The sequence below is a fragment of the Charadrius vociferus genome, unplaced genomic scaffold, assembly GCF_000708025.1.
Source record: "Charadrius vociferus isolate BGI_N301 unplaced genomic scaffold, ASM70802v2 scaffold444, whole genome shotgun sequence".
Classification (NCBI taxonomy): domain Eukaryota; kingdom Metazoa; phylum Chordata; class Aves; order Charadriiformes; family Charadriidae; genus Charadrius; species Charadrius vociferus.
Genome location: NW_009648242.1, coordinates 152,343 through 174,288, shown reverse-complemented (window position 1 = coordinate 174,288; position 21,946 = coordinate 152,343). Strand labels below are relative to the sequence as shown.

Genomic DNA, 21,946 nt, shown 5'->3' with positions numbered 1-21,946 from the left:
CCTCCACCAGACTGCCACGACTTCTCCAATATGATGGCTAGTGGCTTAGCAACTTTGTCTGCCAGTTCCCTCAGGACCTGCGGATGTATCTCATTAGGTCCCATCGACTTTTGCACCTTCAGGTTCCTCAGATGGTCTCGTACTTGATCTTCACCTACAGTGGGCAGTTCTTCATTTTCCCAGTCCTTGCCTTTGCCTTCTGCATCATGGGCAGTGTGGCTGCAGTGTTTGCCAGTGAAGACTGAGGCAAAAAAGTCATTGAGTACCTCAGCTCTGGCTCTGTCCTGGGTGACCACCTCTTCCACTTCCTTCCTGAGTGGGCCCACATCTTCCCTAGTCTTTCTTTTCTCACTGACATACTTATGGAGGGATTTTTTGTTTGTCGTGGTGCCCCTGGCCAGATTTAATTCAATCCGGGCTTTAGCTTGCCTAACCTGATCCCTGGCTGCTCAAACAATTTCTCTGTATTCCTCCCAGGCTACCCACCCCTGTTTCCATCCCCTTATAGGCCTCCTTTTTCCTTTTGAGCATGTCCAGGAGCTCCTTGTTCATCCATGCAGACCTCCTGGCTTTTCTGCCTGCCACCTTCTTTGTTGGGATGCATCGCTCCTGAGCTTGGAGGAGGTGATCGTTGAATATTAACCAACTTTCTTGGGTCCTTCTTCCCTCCAGCGCTTCATCCCATGGAACCATACCAAGCAGATTCTTCAAAAGGCCAGAGTCAGCTCTCCCAAAGTCCAGGGTGGTCAGCTTGCTGCGCACTTTCCTCGCTGCCTCGAGGATCTCGAATTCAACCATTTCAAGGTCACTACAGCCCAGGCTACCCCTGAGTTTGACGCAGCCTACTAGCCCCTCCTTGTTTTTAAGAACAAGGTCCAGCATAGCTCCTCTCCTTGTTGGCTCCTCTAGCACTTGGAGAAGGAAGTTGTCATCAATGCAATCCAAGAACCTCCTGGATTGCCTATGCCTGGCTGTGTTATCCTTCCAACAGATGTCGGGATGGTTGATAATCTTAAGCCATCTGTTTTTCCTGTGTCTTTACAAGTCATAGTCTGCCTTCTACTTAATGTTTAGTGTCTGGTTCTTACCAAATCGGATGATGAACAAGATTAGGATTAAAATTTAAAAAGTTTAAGTTTCTATTTGAATAACTTGATTAAATTAAAAAAACCAAACCTCCAAGTTGCTGATGCAGAGTATATTTTCAATGAGCGTTTTTTTAACACGTATTTCTAAATGTATGTTTTATTAAGAGTGTTGTGAGAAACCACAAGATATGATTGATTCATTCATGTCATCTAAAATATAAATAATAATCAGTCTTATATCTGAATTTGTCCCTGAGGATACTACGAAATGCAGATCCTTAGATTCCAAATCTGTATTTTTACTGTATGCTAATCATAGATATTTTAAATTTTTCAGAGGTATGTGTTCTAAAAAAAATAAATATTTTTGTCAAGTATTAACTTCCAGCTTTCTTAATGAATAGCAATTACATATATGGATATAGTGATAGCCTAAAATGTTGGTGGATTTTTAAAGGGAAAATTCTGGGATTTTGAACAATAGCAATGTATATCACTGTCAGTTGGTTACTGTATTACCATCTTGTTTGCTAATATGTTTGAACACAATGACAGTAATTGTTTCATCTTCCCTTTTGGATGCAAGTGGCATAAGACCTCTTGATTTTAGGCGCAAGTAGCGTAGTTTTTTTCCTCTTACTTTCACAAGATGTTTCCTCAGCGTGGTTTTGTTTCAATCTGTGGAAAACAAGCATTTCCTGTAATTGTTGTTTTCTCATTTGTATGCCATTATGAAAAAATAAGGAATGCAAATTATGGGAGTGTTTAAGAAATTTGTAATTATATTTAGAGTACACAGGGTAGAAAAATTTTATTAGGGTATGAACCTGAAAATCATAGGTGTTGTGAAGTAGCTCTTTTTCTCTGGTAGAAAAGGGAGAAACTAGCTTGGGAAAGGGATGGAGGAGAAGCAGGAAGGGAAATAGATACTCACAGGAAGTTACAGCTAATAGGCTTCTGTACTGTAAATCACACTATAGCTTATTTCCTGGTAAAGGACCTATTCTTTCAAAAACCTGTATTGACATTTGGTGACAAAAGTGGGATGCTCACTGAAAATGTGGAGGTAATTCTATTCTCTCGCTTCTTTTAGAATAGTTTATCCTGCTTCGAAAATAAATTGGTTCAGTTTTGTCCGTTCTTGATGCAAGAATAAATGCTGAATTGCATCATCTGTTAGGGATGAGAAGGAGTTATGGTATAGCATATGTATTGTGAAACAGTGTATGTGGTAGGTGATGGTAATGACTGAAGCATGCTTTAGTCTATGGATAGTGAATAGAATCATTTATCTGGGCAACTGTTAGTTTAGTCTTTTTTTAAATTTATTTTTCTTAAAATCACTTTTGCTTTCAAAATTCAGAATCTAACTAGGCAGTGTGCAAGGCACAGGCTGAAAAGGTGTTTGTTATAAATGAGCATTTTGTAAGGAAAAGGCCAGCATTCTGCCTTATCTAAGCTATTATTTTGATTCTTCTTTAGCCTCTAAATTCCTGATAAATCACTATGTAGCGATGGCAAATGGAGCATTTTGCAATTTCTTGAAAACAGAGAAGAATTTTAGCTTGGTTTTATAGTGTTTGCATTCAGAATTGCATAAATACTAAATGTGGAAGGTGGTCTGGTATGAACAAAAAAGATACTATTGATGTTGACTTCCTTTCTTAGCTTTCTGATATGTGAGTATTGTGGGTTATCTGTCACTTTCTGTGCTTTAAAATCCTCTTCTCTGAGGAATGTCACTATATGGCTCTGTTGCCTTTAAAGTGTGTTGTAACTGAGTGAGTGATATTGTCAATTTTTTCTCCTTCCCTGTTGCCAAAAGGATTTTGTATAGCATTGATGAAAATGGAACACTAATCATTATTCACTGTGCTATAAATTGGCAAAGCTCTTCTAAGCAATGGATATTTTATTACCTAAAGCCTTAAGAAGTCTTGGTTATTGTTGCAACAGTGTGTCTAGAAATTATGTGGCTAGATATAAATATGCATTGTACATGTTTATAAGTAGGTGGTAGCCTAATTTCTAAACAGGTTGATAGTGTTTGCTTTAGATAAACACATGTACTAATATTGCCCTTATATGATGCTAATCAAATTCTTTGTTTTTCATCTGTTAATGAGTCTTAAACCATGTAAAGTATCTCCTGTAGTTCTAGATGTAGTATTTCTAATATTTGTTTTTAATTCTGCTTTTCTCCCACAGGAAGGAACTTGAGACCTTCAAAGGTAAATTCTATTTTTAATTTTCTACTTGAACATTTGCAAGAGTTACAGTAATTCTTGTATTAAGTGAAACTAGTAAGGAACTGTTCCAGTTCTATATTTGATGATGTTAATTTTATCTCGACCCAGCAGGCTGTTTATTTTTGAGTTTACCTGTTCTTGTTACTGGTTTCTTTGGGAGAGCCATAAGTGTAGGAAGAACACAGATGGTTCTGTCATCTTAGCTATGTATCAGAGATTATGTATGTAATTCAAGCCTTTCCCTTAGTGTTCAATTTTAGAAGTTAGGGGCTTTTTCTTCAACTAGTTGATGTCTTTTCTAGCATGAATGTTTTTTTGACATGTGTCGCAGGCTGTTGCTTGTTAGACTTTTGTCTAGCTATTTCTATGAAATTTTCACAGTATTATGTTACATCAGACAAATGCAATTTTTGCAGCTCAACTTGTTGGATATAGACAATGATTTATACAAATATCTGTCCTAAATCGCTTTGTCTGTGGTGCATAGATGGAACGCATTACCATTTTCAGTAAATCTTATATTCAGGCTTATTCTACCTACTGATGTTAAAGTTTGATCAGCTTGACAATTGCTGTTATTTTTTGCTTTGAATAAGGTGTGACTGTGGCTTTGTGACTAGGCTTTATTTATGAGAATGAAGTCAAGTACATTGACTCATGTCAATTAATTGTCTCTTGAAATTGAAAGAAGGGATGCAAATTTCTATCAACAGCATTCCTCTTTGCCTTTTCAATTCATTACTCTCTCATCTTTACATAACGCTAAAAAAGGAAAATAATAAAGCTAATGTTAACAGACAAGCAACACAGATTATGTAAAATGTCACTTTATCTGTAGCTTACCATAACAACCCTTTTTTTGATTGATTTGACAGCTTTCAACACAGGCTAGCTCAATACAAAACCAAAGATAATGCTAAGCTCATTCTGTTCCAAAGAAAGCAGCTACTTTGTAGTATCTGATGCTTGTAAGAATTGTGAATCCTGAGATTTTCTTTGTTTGTATTTATTGGGCGGTTTAAGTGAGTTTCTGGAAGCCAGGAGGATGGTTTCCAAAGTTATTTTTCTTGGCCTCTTGCTTTTCTAGTAGAGATTGTAACTTGACTTGAGAGTGAGTATTTTACAAAGACAATAATTTTCATGGAAGAGGAAGGTGTTAGCTGTGTGTTGACCCTGAAATTTTTAATAAACTGAGTAACTGGTTCTGTAATGGATACAGAGGCATACAGATTTCCAGTACTAGTTATGAAAGACTTGTCTTGGTAGCCAAGAGAAGGTTTTTAGTTTACTACAAAGAGGAAAAATTGCAAACAGTTGCCAAGAAAAAAAGCCAAAGTCTTTGCATGTTTCTTCACTGAAAAGTTGAATTGCAGTCTGTGCCTAATGCAGTCAGTATCAATGGGAAAGGAGTAGGATCTCATGCTATACCAAGGAAAGTCCAGGTTAGAGGGTACTCTTGCTCTGTTGATCAGTTGGTTCAAAAATGTCCAAATTTATTCTACAATAATCAAAAGAATTGGTAGAAGCTACGGGAGGCTGGAAAAACACAGTGATGGATCTTTAAAAATGGGTATTAAACATCAGTCATCCTAATTTCTGTGGTTTTTTTGTACAATGAACTGATGGACAAGCTTGTGCCTGCCATAAGAGAGAGGAATAATAGCTAACGAATTTTCAAGAATAGTCGTATTGAGCAAGTCTAAATTCTATAAGATGGCAACAACATGCTTTAAAATAAACAACAGATACCCAAAATAGGGTAACAACTTTGGCAACAACGTTCACTGTCATGCCTGACATTTTCCCTGGAAATTGAGATTGAAATACTAAAAAGCAGGTGTATGGCTGATTGGAAACACGTACTTGGAGGAAATGGTTTTATGGTTTCTTGCTTACGAAGTTGTTCTTTCTCAGATCTGATGCTACTCAGAATTTTTGTTGTTAACCTGGATTGTGAAATAGCGGTGTTCATTAGATTGGATTCAGTCAGTCTTTTTCCAGCCTTTTGGACCTTCAGCCAATTTCTGAGTATCTAGCATGTATTTCATCAGCTGATTAGAAACAGGGAAAGAGCTTCCTGGTCATGAAGGATTCATGATTACATAGTGACATATGTTTCAGTTCTACAGCAGCTTTACCCAATCTAACTCGTGGCTCCTTCTTGCATTTTTCTGTTTTAAGCTGTTTCCAAGGCTCACTAGATATGTGCAGAAAATGGTCAGTCATTTGGTTTAGTTTCGGTTGATGAAGCCATGCTGAAATAACTCGGTAGATGGCCATAGAAATCCTGGCACAGAAGAAGGAAAAGGTAGCAGCAAGAGCAGGAAACAGGTCTAAGTTACCGATGTAACACAGTCATCTAAAAAGCAAATACTTGTAGTGGTACATTACCTAACACATTTTAAGGTTGAGGTGAGGAAGCATTGGTATCATTATGTAAAGCTTTTATTATAAGCAAGATCTTACCTTGCTTATACCTCTGGTTTGCTGTATTCAAGAAAGGTTGGTTCCAACTGAAATATGTTAAGTAAGTAGTTGGGTAGATGATTCTTTACGTTTTTATACTGTAAGTACAGACTACCTCCTCAAGTAATTCATCCTTGCATAACTGTCCAGAGTGAAACATGTTCATAAACATTCAGTTCATAAAACACCCAGCACAGGGCCTAGGAAAGAACTGTTTGAAATACCTTTAAATACACTTGGATCTATCAATGTGCAGTTGAAACCGTTTCATAATAGTAACTTGTTATTTGTTAATTTTTATACCATATGCTAAAAAGTACTGATTTCCAGATTAAGAATGGTAAATGTCTTGCATAAAAATGTGTTTCATAAATACATAAGTTCATTCTACCTGAATCTGCAGAAATTGAAGTACCACAAAAACATTGCTTAAATATGTTTGTTAGAAGGGAGTAAAAAGAGGGTTGTATGCACATTTTTCAGTGTCCGAATGTAACTCTCACATTCACCAGTGCTGAGTTCTCATGCCTTGCTCAGGACAGAAAGTAAGCTTTACTGGCATTAAGAAACTGAATGGTGTAGTCTGAGGGTCAAAATAGTACAGCACTGGGAACTTGAATTCAGTGACGCATCCCATCAGTTTCACAACGAATACAGCAAAAAATACTAATTGTATATTGGCACGTACCATGAGAATCCAGGTCTGTCTTGCAATGCAGGTGGGAAGCTTTGCAGGTTTCTCAGATCTGCTTTAAAACTTCACTTCCTTGGAGTTTTGTGTATGTATAAATATAAATAGATATAGATACACAGGCGTAGTCTGGAAGGGACCCCTGTAAATTTGTGAAATCTTCAAATGTACGTAACCTTATAAACATTTGAAGTGCCCTTGTAATATTTACTAAAGACTTATTTTAATATTTAAACAAAATCAACCTTCACATAAACAAGAAACAGAATTGTTTCTGGTTCCATTTGGATCTTCCTACTATGTGCACTAAGGTAGAAAGTGGTAATTCATTGACCTATTTAGCATATTCTTTAAGGACTTCAAGTGCCATCAAGAAGGGGCTCAAACAAAGCTCAGTGTATCTACCTGTTTGCAGCAATGAAAAGTGTTGAGAATCCACTAACACTCTTGCTCATTGATGTTATTACCTTCAAGTAGCATGAAACAAGCATGTAATGGTATTTTAAGAAATGATGAATTATTTTTGTACTTGTCATTGGAGATACTGGTTTAGAGTTTGTCCCTGCCTTTTCTGCATTTGTATTACAGATTATGCTCTCTTTCATCATGAAAAGTAGATTTTATTTTTCTTTCTTTTGCTTTAAGATTATTTACAGAGCCAGACGTTCTCTTTTGTTGTTTGCTGTACCCATAGAGTATAGGGGCAGAACAAACTTCTCCAGTCTCTTTTCTTCTAACCTCAAGGGTTTTCTATTACAATGTAAACATAGCATATTATTTAATAATCTGTGATGCTGAGAAAGTGAAGTTTAGAAGCTTTTCTGCTTCTTTATATTAAGCATCTCTCTTTGAAGAAGGCAGAGGGCGAGTATGTGGTGTCCCTGTTGATACTGCTATGACACTGGCATTTGTGTACCTGAAGTGTGTGGGTGTACTGGGACAAAACATCTCAAGGGTTGTCCAGTTTATGTTTTTAGTCATTTATCTTTCAGAGAGAAAAGCTCTTAAAGATGATACATTTATAGATGAAAACATTAGGTATGCCATATGAAGTAGCCTGCATGTTTCTTCCTAGTGCACATCAATTCCAGTGTTCGGAGAACTGCTTGCAGGAGCTGGCTTATGCTCTGTGCTGTCCTGTCCTGGCTGAGGCTTAGAAATCTGCTAAAAAAAAAAAAAAAATCTGTTGTGGATCTTGGCAATTTCTTGCAATAGTAGAGTTTATTTTAGTCAATATTTGTGTAAATGTATATTTGGGTTTAGTATTTGATATATTGTAGTGTTCCATAGTTTAGAAAGGGTGTGTATCGTTTTCATTTTTACTGCTGAGAAACTAGAAATTAGATAGCAAATATATGTTTATTTTCTCTTGATACTTGAAAGCTAGTGCATTCATGACTGCACTGAGATTTGAAATCATTCCACTGTCCTTCTAGGCACATGGTACAAATTTTTTTTTCTTTTTTTTTAAAGTTAATATTTCTTCTATTCCAGCATGGCAGGACTATGTACTAAATATTTATAGAATACTGTTAGTGTCTTTACAAGATGGAAGAGTGAAGCAGAGCAGTGAGGTAGATAATGGGAAAAAAATAAAGTTATAAAAGTAGTAGAATTGCACAGTGGTCGTAACATGTGCTGCTGAGTGTACTTCAGACTTTGTCCAAATGGGAACTGTGTACGTGATAGATTTTGAAATTGCTTCTAAAAGTCCCTTTTTATTGAAAAAAAAAAAAAAGTTTAGGATGAAATATTTTGACTTTGTTGTTGGCAAGGAAACTAAATCAATAGAGTCCATATAGAAATAAGCAACATAGCACTTTTGGACAATGAAAGGTGGCAGAAACTTTGTAAGGGCAGATACACACGTGCCTTTGGCTACTGAGTCATGCATATTTCTAAGCTTTAACAGGATTAGTTTCATTCAAGCTCAGGGAAACTGGTCATATGACCATTTCCAGCACTTCTATTTACAATTCAACAAAATATGTTTTCAGCTTTTTGCATCAGAGATCTCTCCCAAACAAATCCTGATTAGTTTTAACAGCTCTATCAAAATACTTTTTCTGAGAAGGAGGCTGGTGAAGTAGAGGTGTTTTTTCTTGCTTTTCTCTTCTAGCTTAAGTCATTGGGTCACACTTGATATGCAGACCTTTTATCATCCCTCTTCATGCATCTAAGATGCTTCTGTTGAAATTGCAGTTTTCCAGTCCTTTTATCAGTAGCTTAAATATGTTTGTATCTAAACTTTAATTTCCTGGCTTTTACTGTTCCCTTCTCTAAGAGTTTATGGTATTTGGAGGAGTCTGTTGCCCCCATCCCTTTGTTCTCCTGTATTTGAAATCTGCTCGCCTCAACAGAGAGAGTGTCAAACTGATTTTTTTTTTTTTTTTTTTTTTAATTCCAGTTTATGGATCCTCTTTATCATGTTGTATTCTCATGGCTGTCAAAATAAACAACTTTTCCTTAATCGTCATACTGTCTTCCAGATGCATGGATAATATGCAATGGAGATCTTTACAGCTTGTGGTTGACAAAGCTCATACATTCAGTGAGTTGCTGTTCTAGAAGTTGTGCTGTAATTTTGAGCACACAATTCTTTTTCTTCTGAGCAAGAGTAGACAACATTGTGGTAGCAAATCATACCAGCCACATGGAGTTTTAGTTTAACATTTCCAAATATACAGCCCCAGAGCCTGTCACGTTGGGAACATTCAAGATGTTTCATTGCTGCAAAGAATTTTTTGTTGATGAATTGTGTCCATAACCAAGTTGGTTAATAATGAAAGTTCTAATTTAATGTTGTATTTTGTGATTTTGCATTACAATGACTCATTTGAATATGGGAGGGAGAGTGTCTGGTTGGTTGGGTACCTCTTCCAAAACATGCTGTGGGAAATAGGCAGGGCTTCTGCTATGTGTTTCCTGATTGTTTTGGTATTTATTTAGGTGACCACAGTCAAAACCTTCAAGATTTAAATCTTGTAGCACAAATATAAAAGAAGACAACTCTTATTTTGGCATAGCTGGGAAATAATTGCTTAATTGTATTGTAATAAAGCTAAGATGGAGTTAAAATTTCAATGTTATTCATGTTTCGGGGTTTTTACTCAGTATTTTGCTATAAGCTGAAAATATTCTGATAGATTTCTAGTTAATAATGTGCATTACGAGCTTCTTTCCCGTCCAGGCTATGGGACAAGAACCTTGCAGCTTTGGATGTCCTGTATTGTCTGTGGCAAGAATTGACCAAGACTCCTGTATATGATACCTATTCTCTTGAGAATGGAAAGATTTGAGACTCGGGCAGTTCTAGTCAAACCTTGAGTGAAAGGCAAATAAGTTTCACTACTTAACTTTTCCGTTATAGTGCAATAGGATAGGACAGATGGAGAAGAAAAACAAATGATGAAGTGTCCTAATAGCTATCTTGCTTTTGATTTTGCTATTTGTGTTTTCGAGTTTGCAGACTCTCGCATCTGTTTAACACTCAGGACACGTTTTAAAAGTTTCTAGATCTGAATCTAGCTACTTGTAACTTCTGTCCTCCTTTTTACCTTCCTTGAAATAGGTATAGACTTCAGGTCAAGCCTTTAAAAAAAAAAAAAGTTATCTTAAATCCTTTTAAATTGAGAAATTTAAGGAAAGTTCAGTCTTGGTCTTTTACTGATTTCAGTCCTCCTTAGTAAATAATTGAATCTCTATATATATGTATTGGGGCAGATATCACCAGCACTGAGTTGTAAAATCTTTCAAATGTACATTTCTGTAGCCCACAAGTGGATGGTGCTGAGTTGCACACAACTGATTGTATTTGGCTGAGTTATCAGACTTAATGACATACTTTCAGAACTTGTTCTATGTAACAATACATATCCAAGAACAGTGGAAGCTTTCAATTTTCTGTCTTGACGGAGACTGCATGTGATAGTGCCCAAAGCGATTGCTTGCCTCTTGCTGACCCCCTAAACATGACTTTTTTTTTTTTTTTGACAACGCTATTTTATTGACCATTAGGTGTAGTTGAAAATGTATTAGCTGCCTTTGACAAGACAACAAAACATTTGCTGGATTAAGTATTATGTCTGGGGTGAAGCAAACTACAATGGCCAGTATCTTGTGTATGCATTTATTTTGCAGATGACTGGAAATAAATTTGTTACTTAATAGGTTAATGTCTACACGTGTCAAGTCTTCAGGACAGACAGTATTTTCTATACAAGAAATAGAATTTACATTTCAGTGGGGGGAGGGGGGGAAGGGGAGGGTTTAATGTATTTAAACCATGGAAACAAAATTATTTGCAATTTTGTCTTGATCGCTACATCAGAATGCTGTTTCCCGTTATCCTTTGCCAAAGAGTGGGCTGCACTGTCAACTGGATTAGTAATCTGATATGGGAATCTATTTCCCCTCTGCCCTTTTTGCTTAGTTTTCAACTGGTGAGGGAAAAACAGAGCTTCTTTGATAGTGGTAATACAGGCTTGGGTGGATCTTGGTCAGTCATAACATGGCATCCATTTCTAAGGTGGTTATGGGTCTGAATTTTCAAAGCCGTCAATAGGGAGTAGAGTTTCTAAAGGAAATTTAAAGTTTAGAAAGGGATGCTATAGAGATACCAGATTATTTATGGACAAAATAGATAATCAGATTTCCTTGGAACAAATATTGTGTGCCCTTGCAACTCAAATGACTTCTGATTTAATGCTTTAAGTGTGGTGGGTTTTACTTTTTGTTTGTTATGTGTTTTGGCTGTAATGTAACTTGGTGTGTTACAAATTTGATAGTGCTGCTTGTTTGTTTGTAATCTCTGTGCTCAACTAGATTTCAGGATTTTATATGATGGCTGTCATCTGAAAGTAGTATTCAGACAATGAGTTAATATAACCCACAGAATGGTAATGTTACAGATACTTCTGAAGCCTTGTGTTTATCTGGATTTTTTTAATGCTAATTCTGACTGGGGGAGAGTGGAGTGTAGGAACGCTTTTTTCTTTTTTTTTTAAATTCGGCTTCATCTACATGTATTTTTAGAGAATCTTGTGGCTTTTTAATGTGGCACCCTTATGCTCTTTCATCCTGTCTTACGTTGCTTTGTATTTTGAGGGAGCTAGTTTATGTTCCCAACAAATTTTAATATTGATGCATTTATGTGGCTTTCCTTGAGTCCTATTTTTTTTGCATTCTAGTGTTGCACTGAGTCAAAAGTCCTTTCAGAGGTCAGATGTATCGCAATAATTTTGACATCACTGCAGCTAGAAATAAGATGGCTCTGGGATGTGCAGGTACAGCTCCTGTTGGCTGCAGTAGAAGTTGGCCCCGTGCTGGAATAAGTCTCGCAGAGTCCTGGGTTTGTAAGGAGTGGAGGAAGCCAGTGTAACAATAGAGATTTTCTGTGGCTATTGCCAGGGTGAATAGCTAACTGTGTAGATAATAGGGAAAAAATTCAGGGCAACATAAGTTCTGTCATACTCAATTTATGTAGAAAAGAAAACATTTAAATGTGTAATATTTTAGTTGTCTCTAATGCTTATATGATTGATGTGGAAAAAAATAGAAGCCTATTTTGTCTGCGGCTCTAATGTGAATTCATTCTTTAATTACCGAAGTCCAGACTGAAGGCGGGATTATCTCGCGATTATTATCATTCTTTTAATCTTTCCCATAGATAATTTTGGTGTTGTTTTCACCAGTAAAACAAAGCCGAGTTTCCTAGGCCCACATATTCTTGGTAATTTTTCCTCTAAAGATGATGATTGGAGAAGTATTTGTTACATAATTCCCTTTTGTCTGTACGCTGTATTTTGAAAATTCTCATCAAGGAGCTTCGCAAAATGTGATCATTTTAAGTAAAAGAAAGGAATTGTTATGGCTATCATGGTTTCTGGTGGCACTGTGCACCTTTCTAAACTGAAGGGGCAACATGTGCCAGCGTTCCAAATTCTAAGCAACGCCTTACAGTTTCTGAAACATAAATGCACTGTTGTGTAACTGCAGCATCACCATAACCAAAGAGTCTCGGTCATGTGCTGTTTCCGTAATTTTTTTTAACTGCATAACCATTTTTTGAATTTTTGATGAAAATGTAGTCTGGATATATAATACAAAAAAATCAGTTTTTGGCAGAGAAGGCTGCTCCTAATTTATTTAAAAATGACATCTGAAATTTTTAATATTTTATGTGTGAAGTAAGAATAGTATGTAATCTGGTTTGTGGGGTATCTGAGCTAAGCCATGTTAAGGAAAAATACTTTAAGGGGAGAGCCTTATGAACACTGCCTAATTAAAAAAATAAAAAATCAGAACCCTCCCTTACCTTTTCCTTGCTTCTAAATAATTTTCAAACGCTTCCAGCTCCCTGCCAAATAAACACATGCAGTTGCAGCATGTCATCAGATGATAACCCGCCGGGAAGATTTCTGTCTTTGTAGCACCCCTTTATTTAGCAGCATGTGGTACCTTCCCAAATACATGCGTGCGTTTCTGGTATAGCCCAGCTGCTGGTAGCTTGTGTTCAGGTTCTGGAAAGGCGCTGAGTTGAAGTATGCATGTGTATGCATCTGTGTGTGAGTGACCCATTGAAAACTGGCCGTCGCAGTATTACTGCTTTGAAAAAGCAGCCTTCTAGCATCGGTCTTTGTTCTGCATCAATGAAGATGCACATCCGTGGATCTGCTTGGTAACTGGAGCTTTCACTTGACCAGTACTGTGTTTCTTTTTACTTGTTTATTTCTTACTGCCATGTCATCTCCAGGAGCCACTGAGAATACTCAGAAGAATTCATGTAGGTGGAACTTTATTATCATTTTTATTATTTGTCAGCTTAATTTGCCAAGCTAATGTAAAATGCAAAATGAAATTAAAGTTAGCTTAATTAATTTCCTCAGTTACCACCATTGCCTGATTTGCAAAGGGTGTGCTATAAATGAGAGGTTAATTATCAACTTGATTTAGCAAATTTGAAAGAAATAGTGACTTAGTGTCATTTTTGTCAGAGCTTTTGTTTATTGCTTTGCTTTTGTGTGTCGCTTTGCATTATTGTCAAGGTAATATTAATCAGAATTAGTAAAAGAATCCAAATACATGGATACCTTGTTAGCTAAAATTCAAGCAGACTTGTCTAAGGGTGGGGTGGTATTAGAGGATGAGGGGAGACAGAATTGTCTGAAGAGAAAAGCTGAATATAAAAAATTAGAGCACTGAGTTCATTATAGATGCAGTCATGCTAATTCTTAGTTTCCTTCAGATAAAATAATTAATGATAAAACTGTATATTTTTAAATGAAGCAATTAGTGTTGTTTATATCAATATGAGCACCCTATGTCGTACGAAACAATGTTCTTAATAATGCAATTGATAATATTCTTATGCTGTTAATTTGTAACTGATAATATCTAGAACTGTACATTACATTAATTGAAATAGAAATAAGATGTGGAATTTCTACTCTGATTCTTTTTATGTTCTTTTATATAACCACTGAAAGAATTTTTTTCTGTTACCATTCATGTGAATTTTTTCGGTTGATGTCAGGGACCAAAAGATAAGAGTAAATTGAACTATTATGTTATTAAAATAACCTGTTGGAGCATGCCTTTATCAAGGCTCTACCTTTGAGTTGTAATGCTGACTGCTAAATTTGATGTTCATATTAAATAAAAATGTAAAGTAAAGTTGGATATTTGATTTAAATAATTCATCTGGCATGGGAGAGCTCTTTATGTTTGTATTGATTAGAAATACTTCATTTAGCAAAACAGTTGTTTTCCATAAATCTAGACAGAACAGTTGACTCTTTACTTAAAGATGGCAAAATTTACCCTCTGTTCTGCTAAATGTGGTGTGACCACTTTGCACTCAAAATTGTCAGTTTTGCAAGCAATATCTACTACTGGTATAATCCATTCTGCATCCTTAACTACTTTGTAAATATTGACAGAAGTTGTCTTTTTTTCATGTTGTTGTTTCCTGAAATTGAAATGGAAACATGGTGAATTGGGGCGCAGCTGTGAATCTTCCTTCTTTTCCTTATTTGCAATCATATCCTGGACAGTAGAATAGCTATTATGCATGTGGGGCAGGGGCCAACCTTGAAATTATACTTCTATAAGGATTAGAATATGGAATTGGAGAATATTTCTGAAATGTGAATTTTAGCAATATCAGTCCTTCAACTACAGCTGGGAAGAGAAAGTAGTAAGTAGAAGCTTTAGTATCAACATTAATTTTGAAAAGGTTAGCACCTTTCTGGTAACCAGGATTATTCTAATGGGTTTTTTAATCACATTTTCTTGTGTAGTTTAGTCACAGCAAAAAGTAATGCAAAACTAAAGATGGACTGTTATATTTTTATGATAATCTGTTTGTTCACCATCTATGTAGGCTGAGGTTAATGAGAAATTAAGAAATACTCATCTACCTGCTTTTAAAAAGATTGCTTCTCTTTAACAAGATCAGCACCTTCTTGGGGTGCTGAAAGACCAAATGCTGTAGGCTCTTGCGGCCTTTTACTGCATCTTGCTGTGAATGAATTTTTGAGCAGTTTTATAATGACAGTATTCTTTCTTTTGCGTGCTTCTTCTATTTTATATGTTCGAAATATAAATGTAGGCGCAGGCATTTCATCAGTTTGATTTGTAGCAAAATAAATGTACAGTAATAGATTATATGCTTTTTATATTTCTCCACATGGCATTATTTCTTTCTATAGTAGTACTATAAATATGATAGTGTTCTGGTCCTTACAGTGTTCAGAAATAGTAGAATTGTTTTAAAAGCTGCAGTAGAAATAATTTATTCCTTCTTTATAGCATATCCTTACATAAATCTCAGTCGCGCCTTTCACAGCAGTGTGTTATTAAACTACTTTTTTTGCTCCGGTTTTAATGATGTAGATAGAAAGGGAGAATGGCCGAGGTGTGCATGTGGGCTTGTAAGAATTCTGAATGTTCCTCTACTCCTTGTCAGTAAAGGGAACAAAAATGTGGATATTCTGGTAAACAATTCCTCCCATTTTATTTGTGAATGTTATGTATGCCATGTTAAATTGTATTAAGGCATTAGAGCTGAAACTGTACAAACATAATTCTTCAATATTGCAGCTAGTGTGACGTCCTTTTTGTGATTTATTTGTTTTTACTGAGCAGGTGAAATAATACTCTTTTGGAAAATGGCATTGAATAAAAATAATGAAATACTTTAAAGTGAGCTATTTAAAAAATCGGTAAAACATTTTTGTATGTATGTAATATTTCTAAATTGTGTATTTCTAATAGAGTATGTGAGTTAAGGCTGGAAGAGGTTAAGAGGCATTTTTTACTAACTGCACATATTGTTTCATTTTTAATCACTTGGGGTACTCCTTGGATTTAGATGAAATAAAAATCTTGTGGAGTTGTCACTCAGCCCTTTTTTCCTTTTATGTAGAAGCCAACTAATGCTATTTTGACATTGCATAAATGAGACTTGATCAAAATGCAGTTGGCTGTGTCTCATTTTAAATCAAACAGAAATGGTGCCGTTTATAGGAATAAGTTTCTGGCTTAATTAGGTGATTATGTAATCACTCCAGACCTCGCGCACCAACGTTGCCATTGGCTCAGGAGGGTTTTAACTTGGATCACAATCTTAAATCCTCATAGATTTATTATCTCTTCTCTGGTTATCAAACACCGAAGTGGAAAACCCACGCTTCATGAAGCAGACAACTAAAAATACATCAGCTGGGTTTCCAGTGTATCTTGTGCATTCACATAGGTAGGAAATGGAGCTGGTGGTACTTGATAAGCTCAGGTTTTGTGGCCCACTGGTGATATGGGAATTGCAGTTTTGCAGACCCAACTGTCCTAAACCTTAATCATAGGTATAATGTAATATTTTTAAAGTCTGTTTAACCATACAGCAGAATTAGAAGGATGGGGTTTTTACCTTTTGTTTTAAAGAGCCCTAGTTAGTTGTCCATGCCATTAGTCTCGTGTACAGGGTAGCTTCTGGCACTTGCTGGAGATCAGGATCATCAGGAAGGGCGTGCAGCCTCAGCTTCTGTCTCCAAAAACCTATGTGACTGGAGGAGGGCTATCCATGCTAAGGGTTTGGGTGACATATGTATTTTCCCTTTTTGCTTGTTGGTACATATTTAGAGGGTTTGGCTGCCAGTCACTTAGTATCTGGTTCTCATCACACCCGAACATGTTTTGGATGCAAAGCTGTAGGAAGACTGACAGAATAGAAAGCCAAGTCCTTGGTTTTCAGCACATTTGGGGAACCATAACTGGTACAAAAACTTTCACTAGTTACAGGATAGGAAGAAGTCTGGCAGAAGTACTTCCCTCTCCCTGTTCTCCTCAGCCCCCACCACGAGTTCAGGGTGCTTTTGCACCACTGAAGATTTCTCTTGCATATCAGTGATTATTCAGTCTAGTTGTCTTAAAATTCATGAAGTGAAAATGAATATTGGAGAATTGTGGACTAACTTTACAACAAAGGAGAAAACAGAGAAGGTTTTATCTAGCACAGACCAAAACAAGGATCTATTTTAAGTTACAATTCACAGACTCATAGAAATTTGGAAACTTTGAGGATTTCTGAGACAAAAGAAATCAATGATTTTAGAAGGAAAGTTGTAAAATGCAAGACTATGTCTGAAGTGATTTTTAATTAATTATTAATAACATCATGAATGAATTTCAGAAAAGCCAGTATTCTTACTGTATAGTCCTCTTTACAGTCCTTGAAAGTTCAAGATTTCAACTGAGGAGATAATCATCATAAGACAACATTTTCATTTTAAGGTACTTTAAAAATAGATGCTTTTTAAATTGATATTGTGAGTACTATGGCAATTTTAACATGTATACTACTGCTTTTTGAATGAAAGATGTTGTCCAGTATGTTTCTGCATGCAAGGTATTCTTTAAGTATGATGCCTATGCTTAAGAAAGATACACATTTTATGTATATAAAATATGTGTGTGTATATATATGTAAAATGTGTATCTTAAGCATAAGAATATATGTGTGTATATATAAAACTTTAAGAAAGACTTCCTAGATCTGATTCTGTTTTGCCTTGGGCATTCTGTATATTTTTTGGGCAGGAGCACAAGTATGAATGTTAACTTTTGAGAACAGGTGACTTTAACAGCAGTAGTGAGGATACGTGATTCTAACAGCAGTAAAACATGCAGAAAATAAAAATAATTTTATAGATTTTGTCCTCTGGTAGTTAATAGCAAACAACAAAGTTCTGCAAGTGGCAGGTTATTGAGAGAAATTTACTTAGGAGGAAAACAATCTCTGTCATTAAGTCGCACTTGAGAAATGAACTATTGAGATTAATTCAGCTGTGAACAAGATAAATAACATCCAGGGATGGATCAATCATGAGATTTCCAGTGGACAGCTGCAAATGAGAAGTGTTAGAGAAACAATTGAGTTATAAGAAGAGAGGTTATTTCACAAGATACTAGGAGAGCTTGGCTTGCTTGATGGAGGGGAGGCAAGGAGACTTTTACATGCAAACATGTTGAAGGAATTAACCTCATGAAAAAGAGAAAAAAATCCTGAAAGGACAGTGTGTATTGCGGTGGGGTGGTTTGGGGGGTTTATTTTGTAGTAATTAGTATGCCTCCAGCTAATTGTTAATTGTGTTAAACTGTTCTAGTATTAATTTGGCAAAGAGGCTTTCTTAAATCCTATCAGCGCTGAATATACTGTCTGCCTATGTTGTGATACTGTTCAATCTTTTATTTTGTCTAGTGTCAGTTGTTTTCTGACTTACCCTAGTCATGAAATTACTGGGAAGGAGAAACATAGGAGTATCTGAACAACTTTTACCAAAATCTGTGGGGTGGAGAAGTTTCTTTCACAAGCTGTTGGTTTTGTGAGTTTCTTGGCAACTGCTCCTCTTCTATCTACAGAGGGTGAGAATTAATAACTCTGTGGTATAAATTTAGTCATTGATGACTAACCTGAAACTTTGTTTTATAAATGTCAATTTTGCCATGTTCTGTTAATTGGATCCCTGTTGCAGTGATGTCCTTACCCATCATTCTTTGTTGCTATTTTGATATAGAAGGCAATATGGCATCTGGCTGCTGGCAAAGGCTCCTGTAAAGAGTTCCGTGTAAAGCCACAAGATTGTATATAACCATTAACTTTGTTTGAAAGAGCAAGTCTGAAAAAAATGCAGGAAAGCTTTTTGATTGCCTGATGACTTAACCACATCCGAAGTCCCAAACCCAATTTGGATCCCTTCACAGATAACAAAACTTCCAAATACCACTTACTAACTTTAAAACGGTCTGACCTTAACTCAGCCTAGTCATTTCTGTGATGAACATGCTTTTTTGTGTTCTGAGCATAGGGGACAGGATAAAATTTCATAAAAATAATGAAAATATGTCTAATTTGTTCATCTCTTTCTTAAAAATTAAACCTTCCATTTAAAAACATCTCTGTTTTCAAGGACAAAAATATGTTGTTTTACCCATGGTTTTCAATTCCATGTAGTATGTGATATTTTCTCAGTTTTATGTTTTGCTCCACTCTGTGGAAAGTGTTAGATAAGTTGCGTAAACATGACGTTTCTGTAAAATGTAGCATTGTTTTTAGAAGTGCCTGCCTTTTTTCTGTAAGTACGAGTTGCTGACTTCCCTCTGCATTTGTAAATGGAGCGTTAGTGGACATCAGTGTGATCTCTTATGTCATGACCTAAAAAGAAAATTTAAAAAGCCGCATACTCTCCCTTCCAGAGTCTTGGACAACTGCCAGAACTTTGCATTAAAGCCCACAAGCAGTGGTACTAGAACAGTTTTTGCCTTAAAAGATAGGTGGAGTTATATGCGGATCACCGAGCTAGCATCTCTAGCGGGATGGAAACAGATTTGCTCTGACAATATAATGCGCTTTGCAAGCTTCTATTTTAAGAATTCTTTGTGCTGTGACTTTTTTAAGACTATATTGGACAAGTATTTTGTTTCTCTTAGGAGTCTTACACTTCAGGAGGCTCCAAGTTCATACTGGCATTGTTAAATTCTGCAAGTCAAAAAGTGTGCATACCTAGAAAAGTATTTTTCATGACATAGCTCTTATAGTTCAGCTACTTCACATTGTTCTTTTGTACTGTTACCTCTTGGCTAGGTGCAATCCAGTCTTTGTAACACCTGAAAATTGCTTTATTGCAGGACTGCTTATTTAATCTCTTTACAAAAATCTTGGAGTGATCTGAAAATTCTGAGTTTTGCATTCATCTTCAGGATGAGTGCAACAGGGGCAGTGAAAGTGCAAATGGCATGTCTGGGTGCTGCCTTACTTGATAAGCCTCAGCTCTGACCTCCAGATCTCTTCTTGAATGAGAAGATAGCTCAGTTCCTGGACCCTGACAGTTATTCTTTCTTTTTTTTTTTTTTTTCTTTCCCTTTTTCTTCCCCTCCTAGCATTGAAATAGAGGTATCATTGGTAATGACTGAGTGGTTGAGTAGCTTGTATTTTGGGAGGCAGGGAAGGAGTGATATTAGTTTGCTGTATCAGTTTATAACCTCAGTGACTCAGTGCACGTGTGCTTCCAGTACTGCTGATTTGACTAGTTGACTGCTGATTTGACTAGTTGACCGCTGCCTTTCTCTCAAATCTGTTTCTATAGGTGAATAAATGTGAAGGGTGAAATCTTTTCAACTACCTAGAGCTTTTGAAGAATATTAAAAACAAAAACTAGATGTGAAATGCCCTGCATTGATGTCTCACTTTAAATGTGAGCAGAACTCACCATCTCCTGATCTGATCATGAGAGGTATTTCCAAATAGAGAATGGTCAGATGTGACCTATACTATTATAGGATGGTTCACTGTAAATATATATTCTTCATTTTACCTGTGGGTTTAGGAATAGCATTTCTCGGTTTAGTTTCTAAATACATTACTATAGGTACATGCTTATAAAATGCAATCTCTCTTAGTCTTTTTTTCTGGTATTTTTTCCCCCCAGGCTGAGTATCATCATTCAGTTTACTATTTAGAAAGCATTAAACTAGTGTTAGAAAAATCAGGCCATCAATCTTTAATAGCTGCTGACATGATTACAGTTTTCACTTTAAAAAATGGATTATAATAGCAGTATTCAAGTATATAATTTCTGGCCTATTTTAAATGATAAGTGGAACTGCTAACTTGCAGACTTCTTCAGCAAATGCAATTCATTCTAGCCCTCTAATACTTGCAGTGTTCATATGTAATGTTACTATTTGTAATACATCGAGTACAATGCATTTGTATGTAAGTGTGTAGTTATACATCTATCTTTTTTAAAATTGACTTGAGTTTTGCATCTGTATAGGTATTTTAATATATAAAATTAATTCATTAAAATAAACTAATGAAATATATATACACATATATTTTATTTAAAACAGATTAATGTAAAAAAATCCCTTGTTCTGAATATGTATAGACAAATTAGCATTTTACAGAGAACCTGATGGTTTGGATTTTTGAGTAAAAGGAAGGAAGTAATTAATGCTTCATGAAAACCCGTAATCTTGTATATATTTTGTGGTTGGTTGAGAAGAACTTAGTGCTTTCTTGAATCATGCACCAAATTTATCAATTTTATTTTGAAAATATAGTTTTGCTGTATTATCAAGTTTTAGTGCATTTTTTCTTCTGTCTGGGCCAAAATTTCAGCACTTTATGGTTACTTTCATCTCTGTGTGATGCAGCCACTGTTTGATGTTGATACTGCATTTACTGCATATATAAACACATGCATTGTCAAGGGAACTTGTTTAATAGCATGAAAAATAGTTTAAAAGGAACAATATCAGCAAATGTATTTCAAAATAGGAGGCTTTTTACCAAATGTCCGCAGTTTTATAGAGCATGAAATGCTAATAATGATGTTCCATTTCTTATGCATGCTTCAGTTCTCATTAGCCTTGGATAGTCACTGTTATGAATAGATTTGATAGTTTGTAAGAGAATCACAACAGGTTAAAGTTCAGCACTTCCTGAACACCTTGATATATCATTCATTCAATCCCGGAGAGAAAATACTTGTACTAAAAGAACAGGTATATTCAGGAACTGGTATTGGGGGTGGTGCATGCACCAGATGCTGTCCCTGCTGTGTTTCTCTTGGAAGAACTCATAGACGTGCCGCTCTTCATGTTCCAAAGGTCTGTTGTTAGCCAAGCTCCAGGACAGATCGGATCGTTGCTGCGTTAAAGTCTTGCGAGGAGTTTGTTCTTTAACTGCCCTTTGCTATCCCATCTTGCCTGTCTCATTTGTGTTTTAAAAGGCATCCCAAAGTCTGAGCATCAAATGTTTAGATCCCGTAATATTTTTTGTAACCCACTCCCATCAAATTTAAAAAATGAATTTTGGTCTTCATGACTATGAACTAAATTTTCCCTGCGTGAAGCTGGTGAAATCAAATGTGATATTATCTGTCGGAGTC

At 36.0% G+C, this 21,946-nt stretch overlaps 1 protein-coding gene across 2 annotated transcripts in view; it reads left to right on the top strand.

The window, feature by feature from the left end:
* The window catches only part of DTNBP1 (dystrobrevin binding protein 1), a 74,017-nt gene that overhangs the window by 30,897 nt on the left and 21,174 nt on the right, over positions 1-21,946 (top strand). For both annotated transcript variants that reach the window (XM_009884163.1, XM_009884164.1), the window contains one exon: positions 3,297-3,319. In XM_009884163.1, the coding sequence (XP_009882465.1) occupies positions 3,297-3,319 (23 nt within the window). The remainder of the gene's footprint in view (positions 1-3,296; positions 3,320-21,946) is intronic.